Source organism: Ammospiza nelsoni, chromosome 9, assembly GCF_027579445.1.
Source record: "Ammospiza nelsoni isolate bAmmNel1 chromosome 9, bAmmNel1.pri, whole genome shotgun sequence".
NCBI classification, from domain to species: domain Eukaryota; kingdom Metazoa; phylum Chordata; class Aves; order Passeriformes; family Passerellidae; genus Ammospiza; species Ammospiza nelsoni.
The window spans coordinates 9,723,147-9,742,094 of NC_080641.1; the positions used below are offsets into that span (position 1 = coordinate 9,723,147).

Sequence of the window (18,948 nt, forward strand, 5' to 3'; positions counted from 1 at the left end):
CCCAGATGCACCTGTTGCATTCCACAGCAGCAGATAACCATTGTTTACATTTTGTTCCTGAGGCCTCTCAGCTTCTCAGGAGGAAAACTCCTAAGGAAAGGATTTTTCATAAAGGATGTCTGTGACAGGTGTAAGTGAGGGATTGCATCCATCGTGACCAAGGTCTGCTCGTGGGCTGGGTGAGGAGCACTCCCACACCCATCCCTGGCAGGGCTCCTCTCCCAGCACTCACATGTGTGCTGGGCTGGGGGGAATAAGGAACAATGGGATTTCAGTGCTCCTGTGCAGGGGAAAAGGGGATATAAGGTGGTGGTCTGACCCTCTCCAATAGGCAGGAGGTAGGGGAGATTTCAGTTCTGGCTTTCATCCTCCACTCAGAGCCTCTTGAAATCTCAAGAGTCCACAGGCTGCTTTTCTCAGGGATAATTTGAGCTCTCAGACCAGTGGGGCAGAAGAAACTCATTTTCAATGAAATAACAAGTCTCTTTTGTGAACCCATGGCCACTGCCTGAAAAAAATGAGCATCCACCAGATTCAAGCTCCAGCTGGTCTCTCCTGTTCACCAGCACAGGTGTGTGGCAGAGCTTGCTGGTGTTTGGGGGATTTAATGTGCATACAGAGGTGAAGGAAAGCCAGGAATGCCCTGGAATTCCTCCTACCTGCTTGTCATCCACCTGCAGGTGGATTTTCTCTAGGGTGATGGAGAGCCATGACAGAGAGGGCCATCCCTGGTGGGGATGGGGATAATCCTCACTAATTTATGGATCACAGGAACTCACAGGGATTGGAGCATGATGCAGAATTAGGCTCCCACTTTGCCACTAAAATTCCTGCATGACTCTGCCAGGCACTTTATACAAATGCATGTAGAGATGGAATCAGATTGATACAGAGATTAGATATTGGGAATAAAATCTTCCCTGTGAGTGCTGAGGCCCTGGCACAGGCCTGGAGAAGCTGTGGCTGCCCCATCCCTGGAAGTGTCCAAGGCCAGGTTGGACAGGGCTTGTCCCTGCTTTTGGCAAGGGCATTGGAATGAGGTGAATTTAAGGTCCCTTCCAATCAAAAGCATTGTAGGATTCTGTGGTTTCTATGATCCAGGGCCAGTTTTCAGCCCCAGCAAGATTTTCTGACTTCCTGGCTGTAGGCTCCCTGGCCAGAGAGATGCCAGCCAGCCCCCTGACTTCTGCAGGACTGCTGGTCTCATGAATCACTAAGCTTGTTTCCTCTTTCTTTCTTTTCTTTTTTTTTTTTTTTTTTTTTTTTTTTTTTTTTTTTTTTTATTATTGTTTGGAGGGGTTTTTTTGTTTTTGTTTTTGTTATTAAAGAAAGTTGGGAAGGAGGCTGGGAGGATGCATCACAGCTCCATTATCCTGGAAATGAAAGTGGGTTAAACTGTAATGGCCATTAAACTTCCTTTTCCAGCTGCCTCTCCTGCCTCTCATTCAATAATTCCCCTAATGTTTTATCCTAATGGAGCGGATTATTACTATTATTTTATTTTCTCAAGATCACCTGTTGCATTGAAAAGAGGAGGGAGACCGGAGCTGTGGATGGACTCTGAGCTCTTAACTGGCTCCCCATGCTTTTTCTTGTTATTATTGTGATTATTCTTGACAGACTGTGCATGAAGGGCCAGTCTGGGGCTTTCATCTCACCGCCCTCCATCTGTGACGTCTTGCAGGAGGGTGATCTTGGGGACAGTGGCAGGGTGGCAGGGCCAGGTGCAGTTTTGGGGTCCATTCTTGTGGGACAGGAGCTTTTTCAGCCTCTTTCCCCAAACACGCTCCCCAAACAACACTTCAGTCATCCGCCTGTCTCAAGCCTTGATCTCTTTTAATCTGAGCTGCGATTTCTGCCGGATACCCTGGGAGCATCTCCCAAGATTGAGAGTGACAGCACTGAAACTGGCTGGAAATGGGTCAGAAAAAGTTGCCCGTAGGAGCATTTGCCTGGAATAACGCTGATCTCTGTTTTCAGAGGCAGGAGAGTGAAACAAAACATGCTTTGCTTTAAATGCTGCTTTTTCATGCCTCGCTGGCAACTTCAACACTGGTCCAGCCAAGGGCAGGCTCCAGGCCAGCACTGGGTGCTCCTGGTGCCAGCAGACTCTTGGTGATGGGCTCTCCTTTCCACCCTGGAGCATCCCTGGGGTGTTTGTGTCCCAGGGGATGGTGGATGCCAGCCCCTGGCTGTCACTATAGGACACCAAACAACATGAGCGCACACTGCTCCTCTCTAGGTGAAGAAAAGGGAAGTTTATTTTCTGACTCCAACATTTATAGTTTTCCAAAAGTGACAGTGGATTGGAGGGTGAAGGTGCCACCTCTCCAATGACACTGGACAAACCAACAGTCCATCAAATTTCTCCTGTTCTGTCAGGATCTTTCTAGCTTGTCACAGTGACCCCGAGAGAAGTTAGAAAGTCTCTTTTCCCAGCCTGGTGCTTGAAGAAGGAGTCAGGGCTCTTCATTTCTTGGTCTCAAGGTTGTTTATTGTGTCTTATCTATAAAATTCTTTCTCCTGCCCTGCTGAGGTCCATCCAGCAGGACAGTCTGAGGCACTCTGCCTGCCCCCAGGGCAGTGTTATGTCTTTATACTAAAAACTACATGTACAATATTTACAATTACTTTCCAGTACCTATCACCTATGTTAGACAGTGAGCTTCTACTCTAAACCAATCTGAAAGTGGTGGGATTGGTTTAGAATAGAAGTGCCCTGTCTAACATAGGTGATAGGTATTGGAAAGTAATTGTAAATATGTTATACGTGGTTTGTAGTATAAAAAGACAGCGCAGTAAGAGTGCCGCTGGCTGCCCTGCTGAGCAGACCTCAGCTGGGCAGGAGGAAAATTTTATAGGTAAGATATAATAAACAACTCTGAGACAGAAAACTGAAGAACTCCGGGGGGCCCAAAACAGAGACTTTTCGCATATCTGGGGGCTGCAATTACCGGCAGAACTCCCGAGAACACCTGTCTGACCCTGCTCGGTGTGTGTTCCCCTCAGGGAGGGATGATCGCCCTGCTGCTGTCCATCCTGTGCCTGGTGATGATCCTGTACACCCGCCGGCGCTGGTGCAAGCGGCGCCGCGTGCCGCAGCCCCAGAAGAGCGCCAGCGCCGAGGCCGCCAACGAGATCCACTACATCCCCTCGGTGCTGATCGGGGGCCACGGGCGCGAGAGCCTGCGCAACGCCCAGCGCGTGCAGGGCCACAACTCCAGTGGCACGCTCAGCATCCGCGAGACGCCCATCCTGGACGGCTACGAGTACGACATCACCGACCTGCGGCACCACCTGCAGCGCGAGTGCATGAACGGCGGCGAGGACTTCGCCAGCCAGGTCACCCGCACGCTCGACTCGCTGCAGGGCTGCAACGAGAAGGCCAGCATGGACCTCACGCCAGGTGGGCTTGGGCTGACATGGATCCTTTCTGCCTTGTCTTCTCCCTGGTTCCGTACGTGTGTTTTGCAATAATTGCCAATATGGCCGGATGGGACATGCCTTGGCTTGCCTGGCCCATGCTGCTGAGCCAAATAGCTGAAACTGTGGTGTTTCACCCCAGAGACACTTTTGGCTGGCTGGGTGTGTGGTGTTTCACCCCAGAGACACTTTTGGCCAGCTGGGTGTGTGGTGTTTCACCCCAGAGACACTTTTGGCTGGCTGGGTGTGTGGTGTTTCACCCCACAGACACTTTTGGCTGGCTGGGTGCTGCAGCTGGGTGCTTGGGGACAAGTCCAGGTCTGCAGGAGCTCTGGTGGCTGTGGGATGGAGCTTTCCCCCATAACAGGGGCTGTTTCTTAGGTTTACCTCTGGTGGAGAAGTTTTAAGGTGATGGTGAGGGAAAGGAGTTGGTTCTGATGGAGGATTTCAATCCAGAGCTTTATTTTAGCCTCTGAATGCAGCAACAGCTCTAACAGAACTGCCTGACCGTGTGGTTTGCTCACCCTTTTACCTGGGGCAGAAGGGGAGGGAAGGGGTAGGAGCCAGCAACCAGGTATTTTTCAGAAAATATCATGGTGACATGGCCCCCTCCCATTGTGACCCCCAAACTTTCCTTCTGTGTCCCCAGATTTCTGTTGTCTTCTTCAGGTGAGGTTTTTGGTAGCAAATTTTTACTTGCCATCAGTGTGATTCAGAGTTAATAAATTGAGGCTCGTATCAAACCTGTTCCTTGGTCATATCACTAACTGAGCCATCCAACTAGAGCCTTATAACAAACCTGTTCTTTGGTTATATCACTGAGCCATCCAACTAGAGCCTTCCCAAACAGTTTGGGAAGATCATGGTGTGGTGCCTGAAGCTCTTCTGCATATGAGGAAGCGCCCTGAGAGGCCGAGTGTTAAATCTCAGCTTTTGGCTAGTTTGGTGGAGGTGCCAGTCCTCTTCAGGATTTGAGCTGCTCATCAGTGGGCCAATGAGCTCAGCTCATTGAGTTCAGCACCTTGATCACCTCAGGACGATCTGGAGACGGACCCAAGGAAAACTTTCTCTCACCTCCCTCCCTTTTAAAAGTCTAAATATTTCACCTTCAATCCTTCCTGCTCAGGGAGCGACAACGCCAAGCTGTCCCTGATGAACAAGTACAAGGACAACATCATTGCCACCAGCCCCGTGGACTCCAACCACCAGCAGGCCACGCTGCTGTCCCACACCTCCAGCAGCCAGCGCAAGCGCATCAACAACAAGGCACGAGGTAGGGCAGTCCCTGGGGAGGGTGGGCAGCCTTGGGCTCCCACCCACCCACATTCCAGCCACCCACCCTCCTCTGGGATGGGAAAATAGGACCAGAGCATGGAGAGAGCATGGGAAAGGGGGTTTGGGTGGGGAGAAATGGGAAATGTGGTGCCTGCAAGGATGCGAGTGATGTTGGGCTGGTTGTGAAGATGCAGGTGGTGTTTGCCCCAGTAAATACTGCAGGATTCTGGCACAGCCATGGGGAAAAGGTGTAAGGTATCCTGGTGTGGGGGTCTGGCTGTGTGTGTGGGAAGGGGAGCAGATGCTGTCCCTGCTGCACCTGGCAGATGGAGCTTCTGCTCTGTAGTGCAGGGCTTTCCCTGAAGGGTGCTGTAGGATGCCAAGGTTTGGGGTGGCACGGTGCCAACCCCTCCGTGACTACACTCAGTGTCCCCTGCAGCTGGCTCAGCATTTCTCAACCCCGAGGGGGACTCAGGGACAGAGGCAGACACCGATCCCCAGCTGACCTTCTACACAGACCCCTCGCGGAGCCGCCGGCGCAGCCGAGGTGGGTGCAGGTGCAGGTGCAGGTGCAGGTGCAGGGGTGGGTGCAGGGGCAGGTGCAGGTGCAGGGGTGGGTGCAGGTGCAGGGGTGGGTGACCAGCCACCCCTCTTGCCTCATTTGCCATTGTTTCTCTGGGTTTGGAGACTTTGCATTGGCAAAAAGATGGAAACCCCAGTGCAATCCCAGCTGCTGCAGGCAGGCACAGTCCCTGCTTCACAGCCGGCTGCTGCTGCTCTCCGGTGGAGCTTCCCAGCAGAGGGTGAAATGTTTTCTGATGTTTTGCTGGAGGCTCCTGCTGGGCACTGGTGTATATTAATGAGTAACATGCTTCAAAGGCTGGCCCGTGCCGTGCCATGCTGCTGCTCAGCACCGTGCACATGCCAGCTGTGCGTGCACCAGGGGTGGGAACAGCCAGGCTGGAGTCTTGCCCCACTGCCCTGCTCTGTCCCTCTGGGAGGTTTCCTCTTCCCAAGAGGGAAGTTAGTGCCTGTTTCCCTCACTGAGCCTCGTTTGCTGGATGATGCCTTGTTTTTCTGGGAGTGGCAAGACTGGGAGCCATCAGCGGAGGCTGGAAGGCTCAGAGACAGAGACAGACATTCAGGCTTTGTCTCCAGACAGTTTGTTTTACGCTCAGCTTCTTCAGCTGAAAGATTAAAAGTCAAAGACCTGCATGCTCTGAGCAGTTAGGGCTCTCTATTGCTTTTTCAAGAGCATCAACGAGCCTGTTGTCATGACAAAATTAACCCAAGTGAAGTGCCAAGACGGAGGGGGTAAAACCAGGATACTGCATTTACCTTCTTTTTTTCCTGATATCTCTGCTGTGCTTTAAAGCTCTGATGCTGCAAAGTTCTCAGCATGCTGCACTGCAGGGTGTGGGAGAGCCAGGGCTCTGGGGGATCAGGAAGATCTTGGTCACAGCAGGAGAGAGAGATAGATAGTCCCATGGCAAAGACTGCTTCATCTTCTTCAAAGTGCAAAATAATTCCATTTGATTCGATTGAGGCTGGGTTTCCAGGGGGCTGGGCAGGGTCTCTGCATCCTGGGCTCCCCTGGCTGCACCGCGACCTTCCTGGGTGCTGCAGGTGTCGGGTCTGACTGTGCTCCTGTGCTCTGCAGTGGGGTCCCCCCGAAGCCCTGTGAACAAGACCACGCTGACCCTCATCAGTGTGACGAGCTGTGTCATCAGCCTGGTGTGCTCTTCCCACATGAACTGCCCCCTCGTCGTCAAGATCACCCTGCATGTCCCTGAGCACCTCATCGCCGACGGTGAGCACCCCCTGCTCCTTGTTACCCACGCTGTACCCCCTGCTCTTACCCACTCCTGCACCCCCTGCTCCTTCTTACCCACTCCTGCACTCCCTTCTCTTACCCGCTCCTTCCTGCCCCGCTCTGTGAGGACTGATGGAGGAGAGGGGGAATGATGGTGCAAGACAGGAGGGACAGGTGGGGATGGAGGGCAGCAGTGTGGGACAGAGGGAATGGGCATGGGACGGAGGGAATGGGCATGGGACAGAGGGAATGGGCATGGGATGGAGATGGGGATGGGTGGAAGACAGAGTGGGATGGAGGAGATGGGTCCATGACAGAAGGGACTGGTGTGAGATGGAGGGTACCATGTTGGGAGCAAGGGATGAAGTGGTACAGGGTGGAGGGGATAGGCACTGTCACTACAGGACATGAAATAACACGAAATGGACACGCAGCTTTTCCAAGGTGAAAAAAGAGGTTTTGATTTTTGACTCTAACATTTATAGATTTCCAAGAGTGACAGTGGATTGGAGGGTGACAGTGCCATCTCTCCAATGACACTGGACAGACTAACAGTCCATCAAATTTCTCCTCCTCTATAAAAGAATGTAAAACAATAAGTTATTTACACAAAGCGTGTGAGAAAGTTCATCACAAGAATGTAAACATCAGAAGGCTTAGAAAATCTCAAAAAATCAGGGTGACAAGGCACAGAGCAGAGGAGGCAGACACAGGGTGGAGATGGCTGCTGTGGGACACAGGGCTTGCTGCAGGATGGAGGGGATGGGCAGAGGGCCAAGGAGATTATTGTGGGTTGGAGGGGAGTGGATATGGGATTAAATGGTGGGACAGATCTCTGTGTGGGACCAAAGGGAGAGCTGTGGGATGGAGATGGCTGCTGTGGGACAGAGGGGAAAGGCACAGCATGGAAGGAGCTGTCATGTGTATGGAATGGAGGGGGCTGTCATATGGCAGAGAGGACGGGCACAGGACAGAGGATTCCTTGTGGCACAGAAGGAACTCTTGTGGAACAGAGGGTGCTTTCTCAGGATGGAGTGAATGGGCAGGGGATGGAGGGATCCATCACAGGGTGGGGGCAAACATCACGGGATGGGTGGGATGCCGGGCACCCCCATGGGATGAGGGTGCAGCAGCGGGTGGCTGTCACTGACTGCCCTTGTCTCGGTGGCAGGGAGCCGGTTCATCCTGCTGGAGGGGAGCCAGCTGGATGCCAGTGACTGGCTGAACCCAGCACAGGTTGTCCTCTTCTCCCAGCAAAACTCCAGTGGGCCCTGGGCCCTGGACCTGTGTGCCCGGCGCCTCCTGGACCCCTGTGAGCACCAGTGTGACCCCGAGACTGGTGAGTGCTCCTGAGGGTGGGTCTGTCAGCTGGTGTGCCTGCACTCGGCAGGGAAGCACATGGAAAGCCTTCCCATGCCATGTCCCTGGTGTCTCCACAGGGGAGTGTCTCTGCTATGAAGGTTACATGAAGGACCCTGTGCACAAGCACCTCTGCATCAGGAACGAGTGGGGAACGAACCAGGGGTGAGTGCCCAGCCTTGCAGTGTCCTCACAGGAGCTGCTGGGCTTCCACAGCCCCTCAGCACAGCTGTGGGGACTTCTTGCATGGCAGAACTGTGGTAAATTCTTGGAGGCACCTCGGTGTATTGGAAGGTCAGCCCACAGCTGGGCTCTGCAGCAGGTCTGCAAGAGAGACGATTTCTGTTCTTTGAAATAATCAGGATTGATGTACAAGAGGCCATTGTCACATTTCAGAGTAAGAACCCCCTGGAGGAGATTGAGGTTGTTCCTCCCACCCTTGTGTGCACTATCTTGGGCATCCTGCACTTTGTGGGGCTGAGGTCCCCACTGAAAACTGGGAAAATTAATGCTTTGATACTGTGCCCGAGGGAACAGAGGAGTCACCGCCTGCTCCAAGCTTTACACACGTGGAGGTGGTAAAGGAAATTTTTCTGATGTTTCAGCAGCAATTTGGTGGTGGATTCCCAAAGTTTCCACCTCTCTGTGACCCTCAAGGGGATGCTCAATCTGTCCCTCTGCACTTGTGGGTCTGTGATGTGCAGCTCCCAGGAATGGCTGGAGATGATGTGCACAAAGCCAAGACATCCCCAAATTCAGAGCTCCCACCAAACCCTTTTTTTCCCCCCCTTTTCTCGTTATGCTGCAGCTGGATCGGTGGTGGCCCTGCACGTGGCAGGATGCCCTCTCTGAAGTTATTAATGTTCACAGTGGGAAGAAAAAAATCATCAAAGGCTGGGCTTGGTGTCCCCCCTGCCGTGTCACTGCGCTGGGGGCTGGCAGCTGTCAGTGCTGGCACAGCCCTGCTGTGTCCCTTTGAACTGGGCCCTGGGGAGAGCACTGCTGCTCCATCTCCAGCCCCCTCACTGCTTTTTATCATTTTAGAGGCAATTTAGCACCAGCTGTGCCAGACAAGCTGTTGCTCTGGGTGCCCTGGGCAGGGCCATGCTCGTTGTGCAGGTGGCCCCTGTTGGGGATGTGCTGTGGCTGCGGTGATGGTCCCCAAACCTCTGTGAGGTGCCACTGCTGGGGCAGGAGAATCCAGGCAGAAACACAGCTCCTTGTGCTGTGTGTCCCCAGTGTGCTAGAGGAATGGCCCCAGCTCCTCTGTGCCATCTCATAGGAGACATTGAGTTACTCCCCTGACAGGGATTTGCCTGTTTTGGGAGGTGTTGTGTTTAGGAGTGTCTCACAGTGGGCTGGAAAGAGCCCACAGCCACATATGGTTTTGGTGTGTTGAGCCCAACACCTTGCAAAAATCAAATTAACAAATAACTTTGTTAATGGAGGCTAGTAATAAAAATAGATAAGCACTGTGGAGAAACATTTGCTTCCTGACCCTCTGCTTTTCCTGTGCTTCTGAGTGTGGGTCTGCAGCTTCACACTTTCCTTCCATGCATACTGCTCTTCTCCAGCTTTTTCCTGATTTAGCTGCTTCACTTTCTGAAGGCAAAGTGGAGAGAAAGATGTTGCTTTCAGGTAAATTGGGAAAAAATATAGATGGTAACAAGCCGGAGAGAAGCCAAGGGCAAGAAGGACCAATACATTCCTAAAGCCCCCTGGACCTGTTGGCATCCCCTGGCCCAGCTTTGGTGTCAGCAATGCCCACTGAAAGGTGCTCAGGACCTGCCCTGCTCCTCTGGGGGATTTGGGGCTGCTTTTTTAGACCTATCTCCAGCCTGAGGCTCCCACAGGAGCCTTTCCTCTGCCTTTTCTCCTGCAACAGGCTCCATTCCTGGCCAGGGTGCATCCTGTCTTGTGTTTCTTCTTCTATACCAGAGTTGGCTATGACAAATTATGTGCAGCATTTCCAGAATATTTTTCTGTTTGAGGCAGAGAATCCTGGCAGTTCTCCTTTCTCCCCAGGGTGCAGCACAGCCCTAGACCATGGTGGGGCTGTCAAAGTCCTCCTGCCCTTCCCTGGGCTCTTGAGAAGGCTCCAGTGCTGCAGCTGTCACCGTCCTTAGAAAACTCTCTCCAGCCTCTTGAAACTGGGCTCATTTTGTGTTTCTTCATGGAACCTGTCAGATTTTTGTTTCATAAAATGGTAACAGCTGAAACCACACTTGACCATCCTTACCTGCAGCTTCCACTATTTTTAGGCACTCTTGAAAGCATGTTCACACTAAGCATTGTGATGCTGAGAGCAGCTTGGTGTTTAATGAGAATTTTTCTGTTCCTGATGTCCAGGTGCTGCTCAGTGCAGCTCTGCCTGGAAGGGCTTGTGATGGTAGAGGTCCCTTTTGCATGAACTTTTGGCCTCCACAAGGTCGTGGCTGTGATGAAATCTCTTCAGCTTAGGAGAACCATCTTGTCAGAGCTGTTTACCTGGATAACTTGTAGCTGTAAGGTGGTATTTGTGTTTTTTGGGGTAGAGGTTGACTGCAGTGCTGTCTATTGTTGGGCTCATCAGCTCACTCCCAGTTCCAGGCTCACCTGAAAGAGATGTCTGCAAATATTCTCCACTCTCTCCCCTCTCTCAAGGTGAGATAGCTGTGGCTGAAACACTTCTGACTGCTGTTTGTCCAACATGCTCTGAACCCTCCAATATTGCAGTGGTGTTCTGCTGCCACGGGTCAGTCCCCAGAGAAACCACGCTGGCCCTTGGTCCACAAAGCAGGATTTGCCAAATCCCTTGGCAAACCTGGGAGTAATGTGATTTGACCTCCTCTGTTTTCCCTGGGTGGCCTTTTTATCTGAAAACTCATTTCAGCCTTTTGGTTTAGATGGTTTTGCTGTTGGTTTGTTTTTATTTACAGTGATGACAAGTTCCCTTGCTATCTGTTCACTCAGTAGCATCTAATTTTGCTCATGAAGGCAAGCTCATCTTTGTGCTTTATTGGTGATAGCAGTGAGAAGCTTTTTGTGCTGTGTGTATTTTGGGTACCAGACTGAGCTCCACGCCTCCACACTGCATCTTTTACCCAACGTGTCCAGACCCTAAATCTTCAGTTTTTCAAAAACTCAGATCTTTTTGATCATGGATACCAGATACATTTGATCTGCTTTTTTTTTTTTCTTTTTTCTTTACTTTTCTGTTTTGGTTTTTTTTTTTTTTTTTTTTTTTTTTGGTGTGTGTGCTGCTCCTCGCCTGTTTTAAACAAATCTGTCTGGTGCTGTTTGTGTGCTCACAGTCTGTCTCCCTGCTTTGATATGCATTGTTAATTAGCTGCTTCTCGACTCTTACTCTAATGTTCCCTGAGCAGGATGCAGTTTCCAGCAATCCTACCAGCCACGCTTCATCTTTGCTCATCAGACCAAATTTCTGCTGTTCTTTTTGTGGTATGATTTGGCCAAAAATCAAATCAGCACATTCCATCTTTAGTTAATAAACTGTTACCTGCCTGCATCTGTACTTTTTCATCCCAGCCCTTAGATCCATCTCAGACATGGCTTTCCCCTCCCCATGGTGCACTTTTCAGCCTCCCCCGTTGAGATTTGAGGTGCTCTGCATTGAAGGAGACTTTTTCAATGTCCTCTTTAAACTTGTAATGGGCTTCACCGTGGCCTGGGGAGGTTTGAAGGCGGTTTAAGGTGATATGGTGAGCATGCCAGGCTGGGTGCTCTCGTCCTGCTGTGACTGTTGGGAAATTGTCCCACCCCACCCTTGGTGCCCCATCCGCAGCCTTGCGGATGTTTTTCACAGCACAGGGCCCGAATCAGTGCATCAGCCTGTGCCCTGCTCACCCAGCTCCCTTCCCTTCCCTTCCCTTCCCTTCCCTTCCCTTCCCTTCCCTTCCCTTCCCTTCCCTTCCCTTCCCTTCCCTTCCCTTCCCTTCCCTTCCCTTCCCTTCCCTTCCCTTCCCTTCCCTTCCCTTCCCTTCCCTTCCCTTCCCTTCCCTTCCCTTCCCTTCCCTTCCCTTCCCCTTATCTCCATCCTGGCAGTGCCCCTGTTCCTCTTATCCCATCCCCATCCCACAGAAGAGCGAGGGACACACTGAGCTGACAAGTACAGAACTTTTCCTGCCTAAAGTCTTTATTTTTCTCTCTCTTTTTCTCCCCACACCCCTTTTTCTATCTTTTATTTTTCTCTCCATCCCCTGCTGCGTGCTGCTCTGCAAGCTGAAGGGCAGCCTGATAAAAAGCTCCCGGTTCTTTCAGATCCTTTTCACCAAGCCACCCATCCGCCTCCTCCTCCCGCCCCGTTCCCCTGGCAGATTTACAGGCAGCCCGGGAGAAAGTGCTGGAATTAGCATTTTTAATAAAGAGCTGCTTGGTGGGGCTGGCAGGGTGGGAGGGGAGAGCATCGGCAGCTGAAACCCGAGCAGGGCTGGTGCAGGCAAAGGGGAGCTGGGGAGGAGCTGCCCTGGGCATCGCTGGTTGGAAATGTCATCGGTCTCATTGGTGGCATCTGCTTTCTACTCTGCTGCCATCAGGGTGGTTAGGAAAATCAATCCACAAACATCAGAGGTTTGTGTCCAAAAACGAGACAGAGGAGTCCTTTTACTTTATTGGAATAAAGGGAGAGGTCATGGGACATTCCCCTGGGGTCTCTCAAATTTTTGAAGGATGCAGCCTCCTTTTATCCCAATTTCCCAGCCAAATTTCCCTTCTCTCTTTCCCCATTGGCTTTGAGAGATTGAGAGATTTAGACTTCCCAATATGCCTAATACCAAAGATTTCCTTCTAATGTACAACCCTCCCTTTTAATTTTTAATTCTTATGGAATTTAAGGTTTTTTCTTCTCCATTGTTTCTTTCATCTCTCAATGTCTAATTTCATTTTATCAGCAAACCTAAAGTTTATTTGTAAAAGCAAATCTCTTTTCCCATTCATCAGTCAGTGGAATCCTTCCCATTGTTTCTTTTATCTCCCAGTGCTGGTTTTATCTACCAGCAGACCCACAGCCTGTTTGTGAAGACAAATCCACTATTGTTTATATATTACAACCTATATATTGTTCATAAAGGCAAATCCACTGTTCCTCTCAGGGTGGTTCTGGGTCTGCATGGGTCCCCACTTTGGGGTCCTGGGTGCAGCAGGGATGCTCTGGCATGGCCATCCTTGTGCTGTGCACTGGTTGGAAACCCTGAAAAGCACAGGAGGTCAGGGAACCAGGTGTGAAGTCACCTATTCCAGCGTGTAACAACCAACCACTTTCTCCTCCAGTGACATTTCAGTCACACTCCCCTGCAGCAGCTTCCTGTACCTTCTCGTGCAGCCCTTCCAGCCCCTTGCCAGCTCCAGCTGCTCCAGGTTAGCTCATGGTGGGTAGTCACATCCTGCCAGCTCTGGGATTATTCCTCACCCCACCCATCTTGTCTGGAAGAGTTTTTTAGGCAGTGGGGACAAGCTGGAGCAGAGTTCTGGATGCTACAGGTCAGTCTGGCCTCCTCCCCATGGGGCTGCATTTTAAGCATGGCCAGGGCCCTGTTGATCTGGTTCAAAGCATTGCCAGCAGCTCCAGGTTTGGAGGGCTTAGCAGGTGTTTTGTGAGCTTCCACTCAAGCCCAGATGTGGAGCAAAGCATGCAGATAATGGTAATGGTCCATCTAGGAAAGCTGAGAGGCTTCACGTTGTCCTGGGGATCCACTGGCAGCACTCTGGCCTTGGGAACTTGCTGGCTGAGTGTGGGGAATTTGCTGTTTCTCAGGTGGCCTGGTGATTCCCCATTTTGTTGTTTCAATGCCCACTTGCAAGAAGCTGAGAGCTGTCATTCCTGGCCCATTTAATCCAACCTGGTCAGCTGCAGAGCTGCTGGTCATTCTCACTTTCCTTTGTGAGCTCTGAAGGCCATGCAACCCTGACTCTCCCTTGCCATGTAGGGATGTAACTAAAGGCTGAACATTGCATTTAAGGGGCTTTTTTGGACCCTAAGTAAGGGAAAAGTGTGGCAGGCTGAGGAGATGCCACATGTCCCTTCCTGGAGCACAGAAACCTCTTCCCTGGATCACAGCCATCATCACTTTTTGCAAGGGCATGCAGTGTTAGGAGCAGGGGTAATGGGTTCAAACTGACAGAGGGCAGGTTTGATTAGATATTAGGATGAAATTCTGCACTGTGAGGGTGGGGAGGCCCTGGCACAGGGTGCCCAGAGAAGCTGTGGCTGCCCCATCCCTGGAAGTGTCCAAGGCCAGGCTGGATGGGGCTTGGAGCAACCTGGGCTAGTGGAAGAAGGGTAGAATGAGATAATCTTTAAAGTCCCTTTCAACCCTGGCCATTCTGGGACTCCATGATTACAGGAATTTTAGCCACATTTGGAAATTGCATCCTGGGTGGACACAACATGGCTTGGGTGCTGATTTCAATCTCCCAGGTGGGTCCAAATACACTGGCTCCATGTCCTGGGTGTGTCCACATGTGCCACCAGGCAGAGGCCTGGCAGTCCCTGTGCATCTGCAGCACCTGCCTCAGCACTGAGCTCTGCTGCAAGCCAAGAGCAGCTCTCCACAACCACTTTTCCACCCGAATTGATGGGGAACAATGCCTCACTTCTATACAGCCTCTCCCTTTGTTCCCAGCCTGATGTGCTCCTCAAAAGCAAGAATAAAACCCATCTGCAGGAGCACTGGAAGGTGGGGGAGTGAAGCATTCAAGGTGTTGGCGAGACACAAGGAGCACATCTCTTTCTGGATGAGGCTGACCTCATTCAAGGCAATCCGATTGTGGGCTGAATGTAATCCCCAGCTCCCAGCTGACCAGACAGGAGAACAGCATTGTATCCCAGCAAAGGAATGCTGTAATCCTGCAGGCAGGATTTCTGTATTATTATTATTATTATTATTATTTTTGTCCTTGCTGAAATAACTTCAGATTAGAAATTAAACTGCTTGTGCAGGAGAGCTGTAATTGCCTCAAGAGAAAATCCCTGGGTTTGTCACTGGCACCTGACACTCTTGATTCTGAATTTTAGCAGCAGTGATGCGATGGGATGGAAAATCTCCTCTCCCCAGCTCTGAGCTCTTTGCAGAGGGAATTTGGAGTTTTAGGGTTTGGCAGTGGGGTCTCTTGTCTGTGTCACTCTGCGAGTGGTGGTGTGCCAGCAGGGCTGTGCTGCTGGGGTTTCATGTCCCAAAGGTGTCATGGCCATGGGTGTCCCACTGAAAGGTACCAGTCTCCAAATCTTAGTGGCACATCACTCATCACCCTGTGCTATCTACAACAGCAGGGATGGACCAGCTCTCCAGCCTCCTGCTTGGCTCCACGCTTCCACCTTGTCTTCCAGCCCACTTTGCAAAGCTCCCCCACCTGGAACAGTGAAAAAAAGGGTGGTAATAAGGCAGGTGGTGAAATTGAGGTCCCAGGCTTGATGTGCTGCCTGGCAAAAACATCACAGAGATGGTCCAGCTGTGGTTTGGTTTTCTTTTTGCAATTCAATAGCTGTGATGCAAATCCCTAAAACAGGACCAGGCAGGTGGTACTGAGCATGAAGGGATGTGAGAATGGCTCTGGAGTGCATCCAACCCCAAAATAATAACAGATGCAACACACCACTGGCCTATTGGCAGGTTGGAGCTGGAATGAGAATCTGATGTTGTAGGGACCCCAAAATTAAGATCTTGGATCTGAGGCTATTTTATTGTGTTGTCCTGGCTACCCTCAGAGTCATCCTACCCCAGGACCCTTCTGCATGTGAGCTGAGGGCTGAGCAGGCCTTTTGGGCTGTGAGCAGCTGTGAGGACATGATGCTGGTGTGATGCTCCTGGTTTTCTTTTCCAGGCCCTGGCCATACACCATCTTCCAGCGTGGCTTTGACTTGGTGCTGGGCGAGCAGCCTTCTGACAAGATTTTTCGGTAAGCAGTGAAGGCAACATGCTCAGCACATTTTGGGGCTCAAATATGACTCAGGGCATGCAGGTAGCCCATCTGGCAGGGCTGAGCGCAGCTGTCCTGTGCCACCTCCTGGGGACATGTGAGCATGGCTGGGAAGATGCCCCTGCAGCTTCATGTGGGTGCTGGATACCCAGCAGCCAGTTCCTCCTCCCTGTCCATGGTGAGAGTGAGTTTTAGGCTCTGAAGGAGGGTTTCTATGGAAAATGAAAGTGCCCTTTTTTTAAAGTAACATGCAATTTTTGGGAATCATTGTGTGTATGTGGAGGAGCCACCCCATTTTACCCTGCCCACACACCTTAGTCTGGGCTGGCATCCTTGCAGGATGAGTAGGGAGGCTCAAGGGCTTGGATTTGGGTGGAGACAACCTTCCAGGGTCAGCTTTTTCCTTTGTCCAAGCCTTTGCTGCTCTCCCTGGCAGATTCACCTACACCTTGGGCGAGGGCATGTGGCTGCCCCTGAGCAAGAGCTTCGTCATCCCACCAGCTGAGCTGGCCATCAACCCCTCAGCCAAGTGCAAGACTGACATGACGGTGATGGAGGATGCAGTGGAGGTCAGGTAGGCGCCATGGCAGGGTGAGGGAGCTCAGGGGGGGCTTCAGCAAGCAGAGCTGGCATCCCCATCCCACGAGACTAATACAACCATGAACCTGCCCCTCTTTAGTCCTGCAAAGCCAAGGTTTTGGCAGTTTCCTTCTCATCTCAGGACCTCCTGCATCCTTCTAAAAGCTCGGCTGCCACCCAGTTCACCGTTAGCCTGAGCTCTGGGAAAACCCATGCAGCAGCCACAGTCTTGCATACATCCACAACATCTCATGGAAGCAGCGATTACACATCTCCTCTTCCTCCTCCTCCTCACAGGGAAGAGCTGATGACCTCGTCCTCCTTCGACAGCCTGGAGGTGCTGCTGGACTCCTTCGGGCCCGTTCGCGACTGCTCCCAGGACAACGGCGGCTGCAGCAAGAACTTCCGCTGCATCTCAGACCGCAAGCTGGACTCCACGGGCTGTGTGGTGCGTGACCCCAGGCTCCTGGAACCCCCTTGGTGTCAGCAAGGAAGGGCAGGCCACAAAGGGAACCCTGCCTCCCTTACTGTCACTTTATGGTGCATGTTTTGAGGTTGATTTTGTAGCAGGGAGATGGTTTTGGGCTGGCAGCTCCTCTGTTGCTGAGCACACGAGGCAGTAAGAGTCCATCTGTTTGTTGGCTCTGTGGGAGGCTGCAGATCACTCATGTGTGTGTCACCACCACAGCTGCTCTGCCCCAAAACAGGGGGACTGTGGGGCTGCAGTGTCAACAGAGCTGGGCATTGGGGTGAAGAGGCTGTGAGAGTGGGAAAGAAAGTGGGTGTGGAAAGGGCAGCATGGCTTTGTCAGTCACTGGAGCTGGGTTGCTGGAGAGTGGGGTTGATACCAGCACATTGCTTTGATAGGAGATGGCTTAGGGGGTTCCCACCTCAGGGGATACACTCCTGAGGGCTGCAAAGTGGTGCAGGAGGAATCTCTGCAGATGAGGATGCTGCTGTCCTTCCTGCAACCCCTGAGCACTGCTCAGGCTGCACTTTCTGGTGGAGCCCTGCCCTCCACCTCAGCCCCAGAGATGGATACCTTCCCATGGGTTTTCACCTCCTATTTCCCCCACCCCACCAGTGCCCCACGGGACTGAGCCCCATGAAGGACGGCACGGGCTGCTACGACCGGCACGTGGGCGTGGACTGCTCTGATGGCTTCAATGGGGGCTGCGAGCAGCTGTGCCTGCAGCAGATGGTGCCCCTGCCCGAGGACCCCCTGCTCTACAACATCCTCATGTTCTGTGGGTGAGTGACTGCCAGAGCCCAGGAAATTCTTCTGCCTGCCCTGGGGGACTCCAGACCCTGACAGGGGGGTCGGAGATGTTAGCACAGAGCACAAGGCCCCTGTGCCTTTCATTTAGCCCTTGGAAAAAACAGTTACTGACCTTTATATGAAGAATTACAAGTCAAGAAAGTTTAAGTAGAATAATAGTTAGTCACAGAGTGAAAAATAGATTTTTGAAGTTTTTAGAATGGGGGCTCAGGGTCCCAAGATGGAGGAATTTGGGCGTGCTCTGTCATTTTTCCTTCTTCTTCCTAGGCTCCATGTTCTGGGTGATGTTGGCATTTTTAGATTGGTTTAGAGTAGAAACTCACATAGGTGATAGGTATTGGAAAGTTATTGTAAATAATGTACACATAGTTTTTAGTGTACAAAGATAACATTGCCCCAAGGATGGGCAGTGTGCCTCAACCCAACCTGCCAGACAGACCTCGGTGGGTCAGAGGAAGAATTTTATAGATAATAAACAATAAACAACCTTGAGAACAAGAAATGAAGAGCTCAGACTCCTTCTTTGACTGCTGGGCTGGAAAAAGAGACTTTCTAACACATCTTAGGGTCGCTCTGACCAGCAGAGATTCCCAGAAGTGACCCATCCTCATCCCCTCCCTGGCCACGGGGACACCCCAAAGTGCTGCTGTCCATTGCTGCCGCCGCCCTGAGCTGGTGGGGTTGGGATGGAGGGTGCCTCCTCTGTTCTTGTGTCTGTGCTCAGTGTTGGGGGGCTGCAGCTGACAGGCACCCCGTGCTGGCTCCCCAGGTGCATTGAGGACTACAAGCTTGGCGCGGACGGGCGCTCGTGCCAGCTGATCTCGGAGTCGTGCCCCGAGGGTGGGGACTGCGGCGAGCCCCGCGAGCTGCCCATGAACCAGACCCTCTTTGGAGAGCTCTTCTACGGCTACAACAACCACACCAGGGAGGTGGCACCAGGCCAGGTGCTCAAAGGGACCTTCAGGTGAGTTGCAGACCCCAGCAGGGTCAGACCTCAGCATTCTCTCCAAGAGGAAGGCTGTGACGGGGTTCACAGGGGTCTTATGTTGAAGGAAGAGATGGAGATCTGACTCCATATTTCAGAAGGCTTGATTTATCTTATGATATATATTACATTAAAACTATACTAAAAGAATAGAAGAAAAGGTTTCATCTCAGAAGGCTAGCTAAGCTAAGAATAGAAAAGTATGAATAACAAAGGTTTGTGGCTTGGACAGAGAGTCCAAGCCAGCTGGCTGTGATTGGCCATTAATTAGAAACAACCAACATGGACTAATCACAGATCCACCTGTTGCATTCCACAGCA

At 51.7% G+C, this 18,948-nt stretch overlaps 1 protein-coding gene across 1 annotated transcript in view; it reads left to right on the forward strand.

Annotated features, from left to right (window-relative positions):
* The window catches only part of ASTN1 (astrotactin 1), a 61,834-nt gene that overhangs the window by 24,529 nt on the left and 18,357 nt on the right, over positions 1 to 18,948 (forward strand). Inside the window, exons 3-13 of the mRNA XM_059478820.1 lie at positions 3,010 to 3,406; positions 4,550 to 4,696; positions 5,138 to 5,245; positions 6,359 to 6,508; positions 7,683 to 7,850; positions 7,951 to 8,035; positions 15,689 to 15,763; positions 16,221 to 16,358; positions 16,661 to 16,811; positions 17,448 to 17,614; positions 18,412 to 18,606. Coding sequence (XP_059334803.1) covers positions 3,010 to 3,406; positions 4,550 to 4,696; positions 5,138 to 5,245; positions 6,359 to 6,508; positions 7,683 to 7,850; positions 7,951 to 8,035; positions 15,689 to 15,763; positions 16,221 to 16,358; positions 16,661 to 16,811; positions 17,448 to 17,614; positions 18,412 to 18,606 — 1,781 coding nt within the window. The remainder of the gene's footprint in view (positions 1 to 3,009; positions 3,407 to 4,549; positions 4,697 to 5,137; positions 5,246 to 6,358; positions 6,509 to 7,682; positions 7,851 to 7,950; positions 8,036 to 15,688; positions 15,764 to 16,220; positions 16,359 to 16,660; positions 16,812 to 17,447; positions 17,615 to 18,411; positions 18,607 to 18,948) is intronic.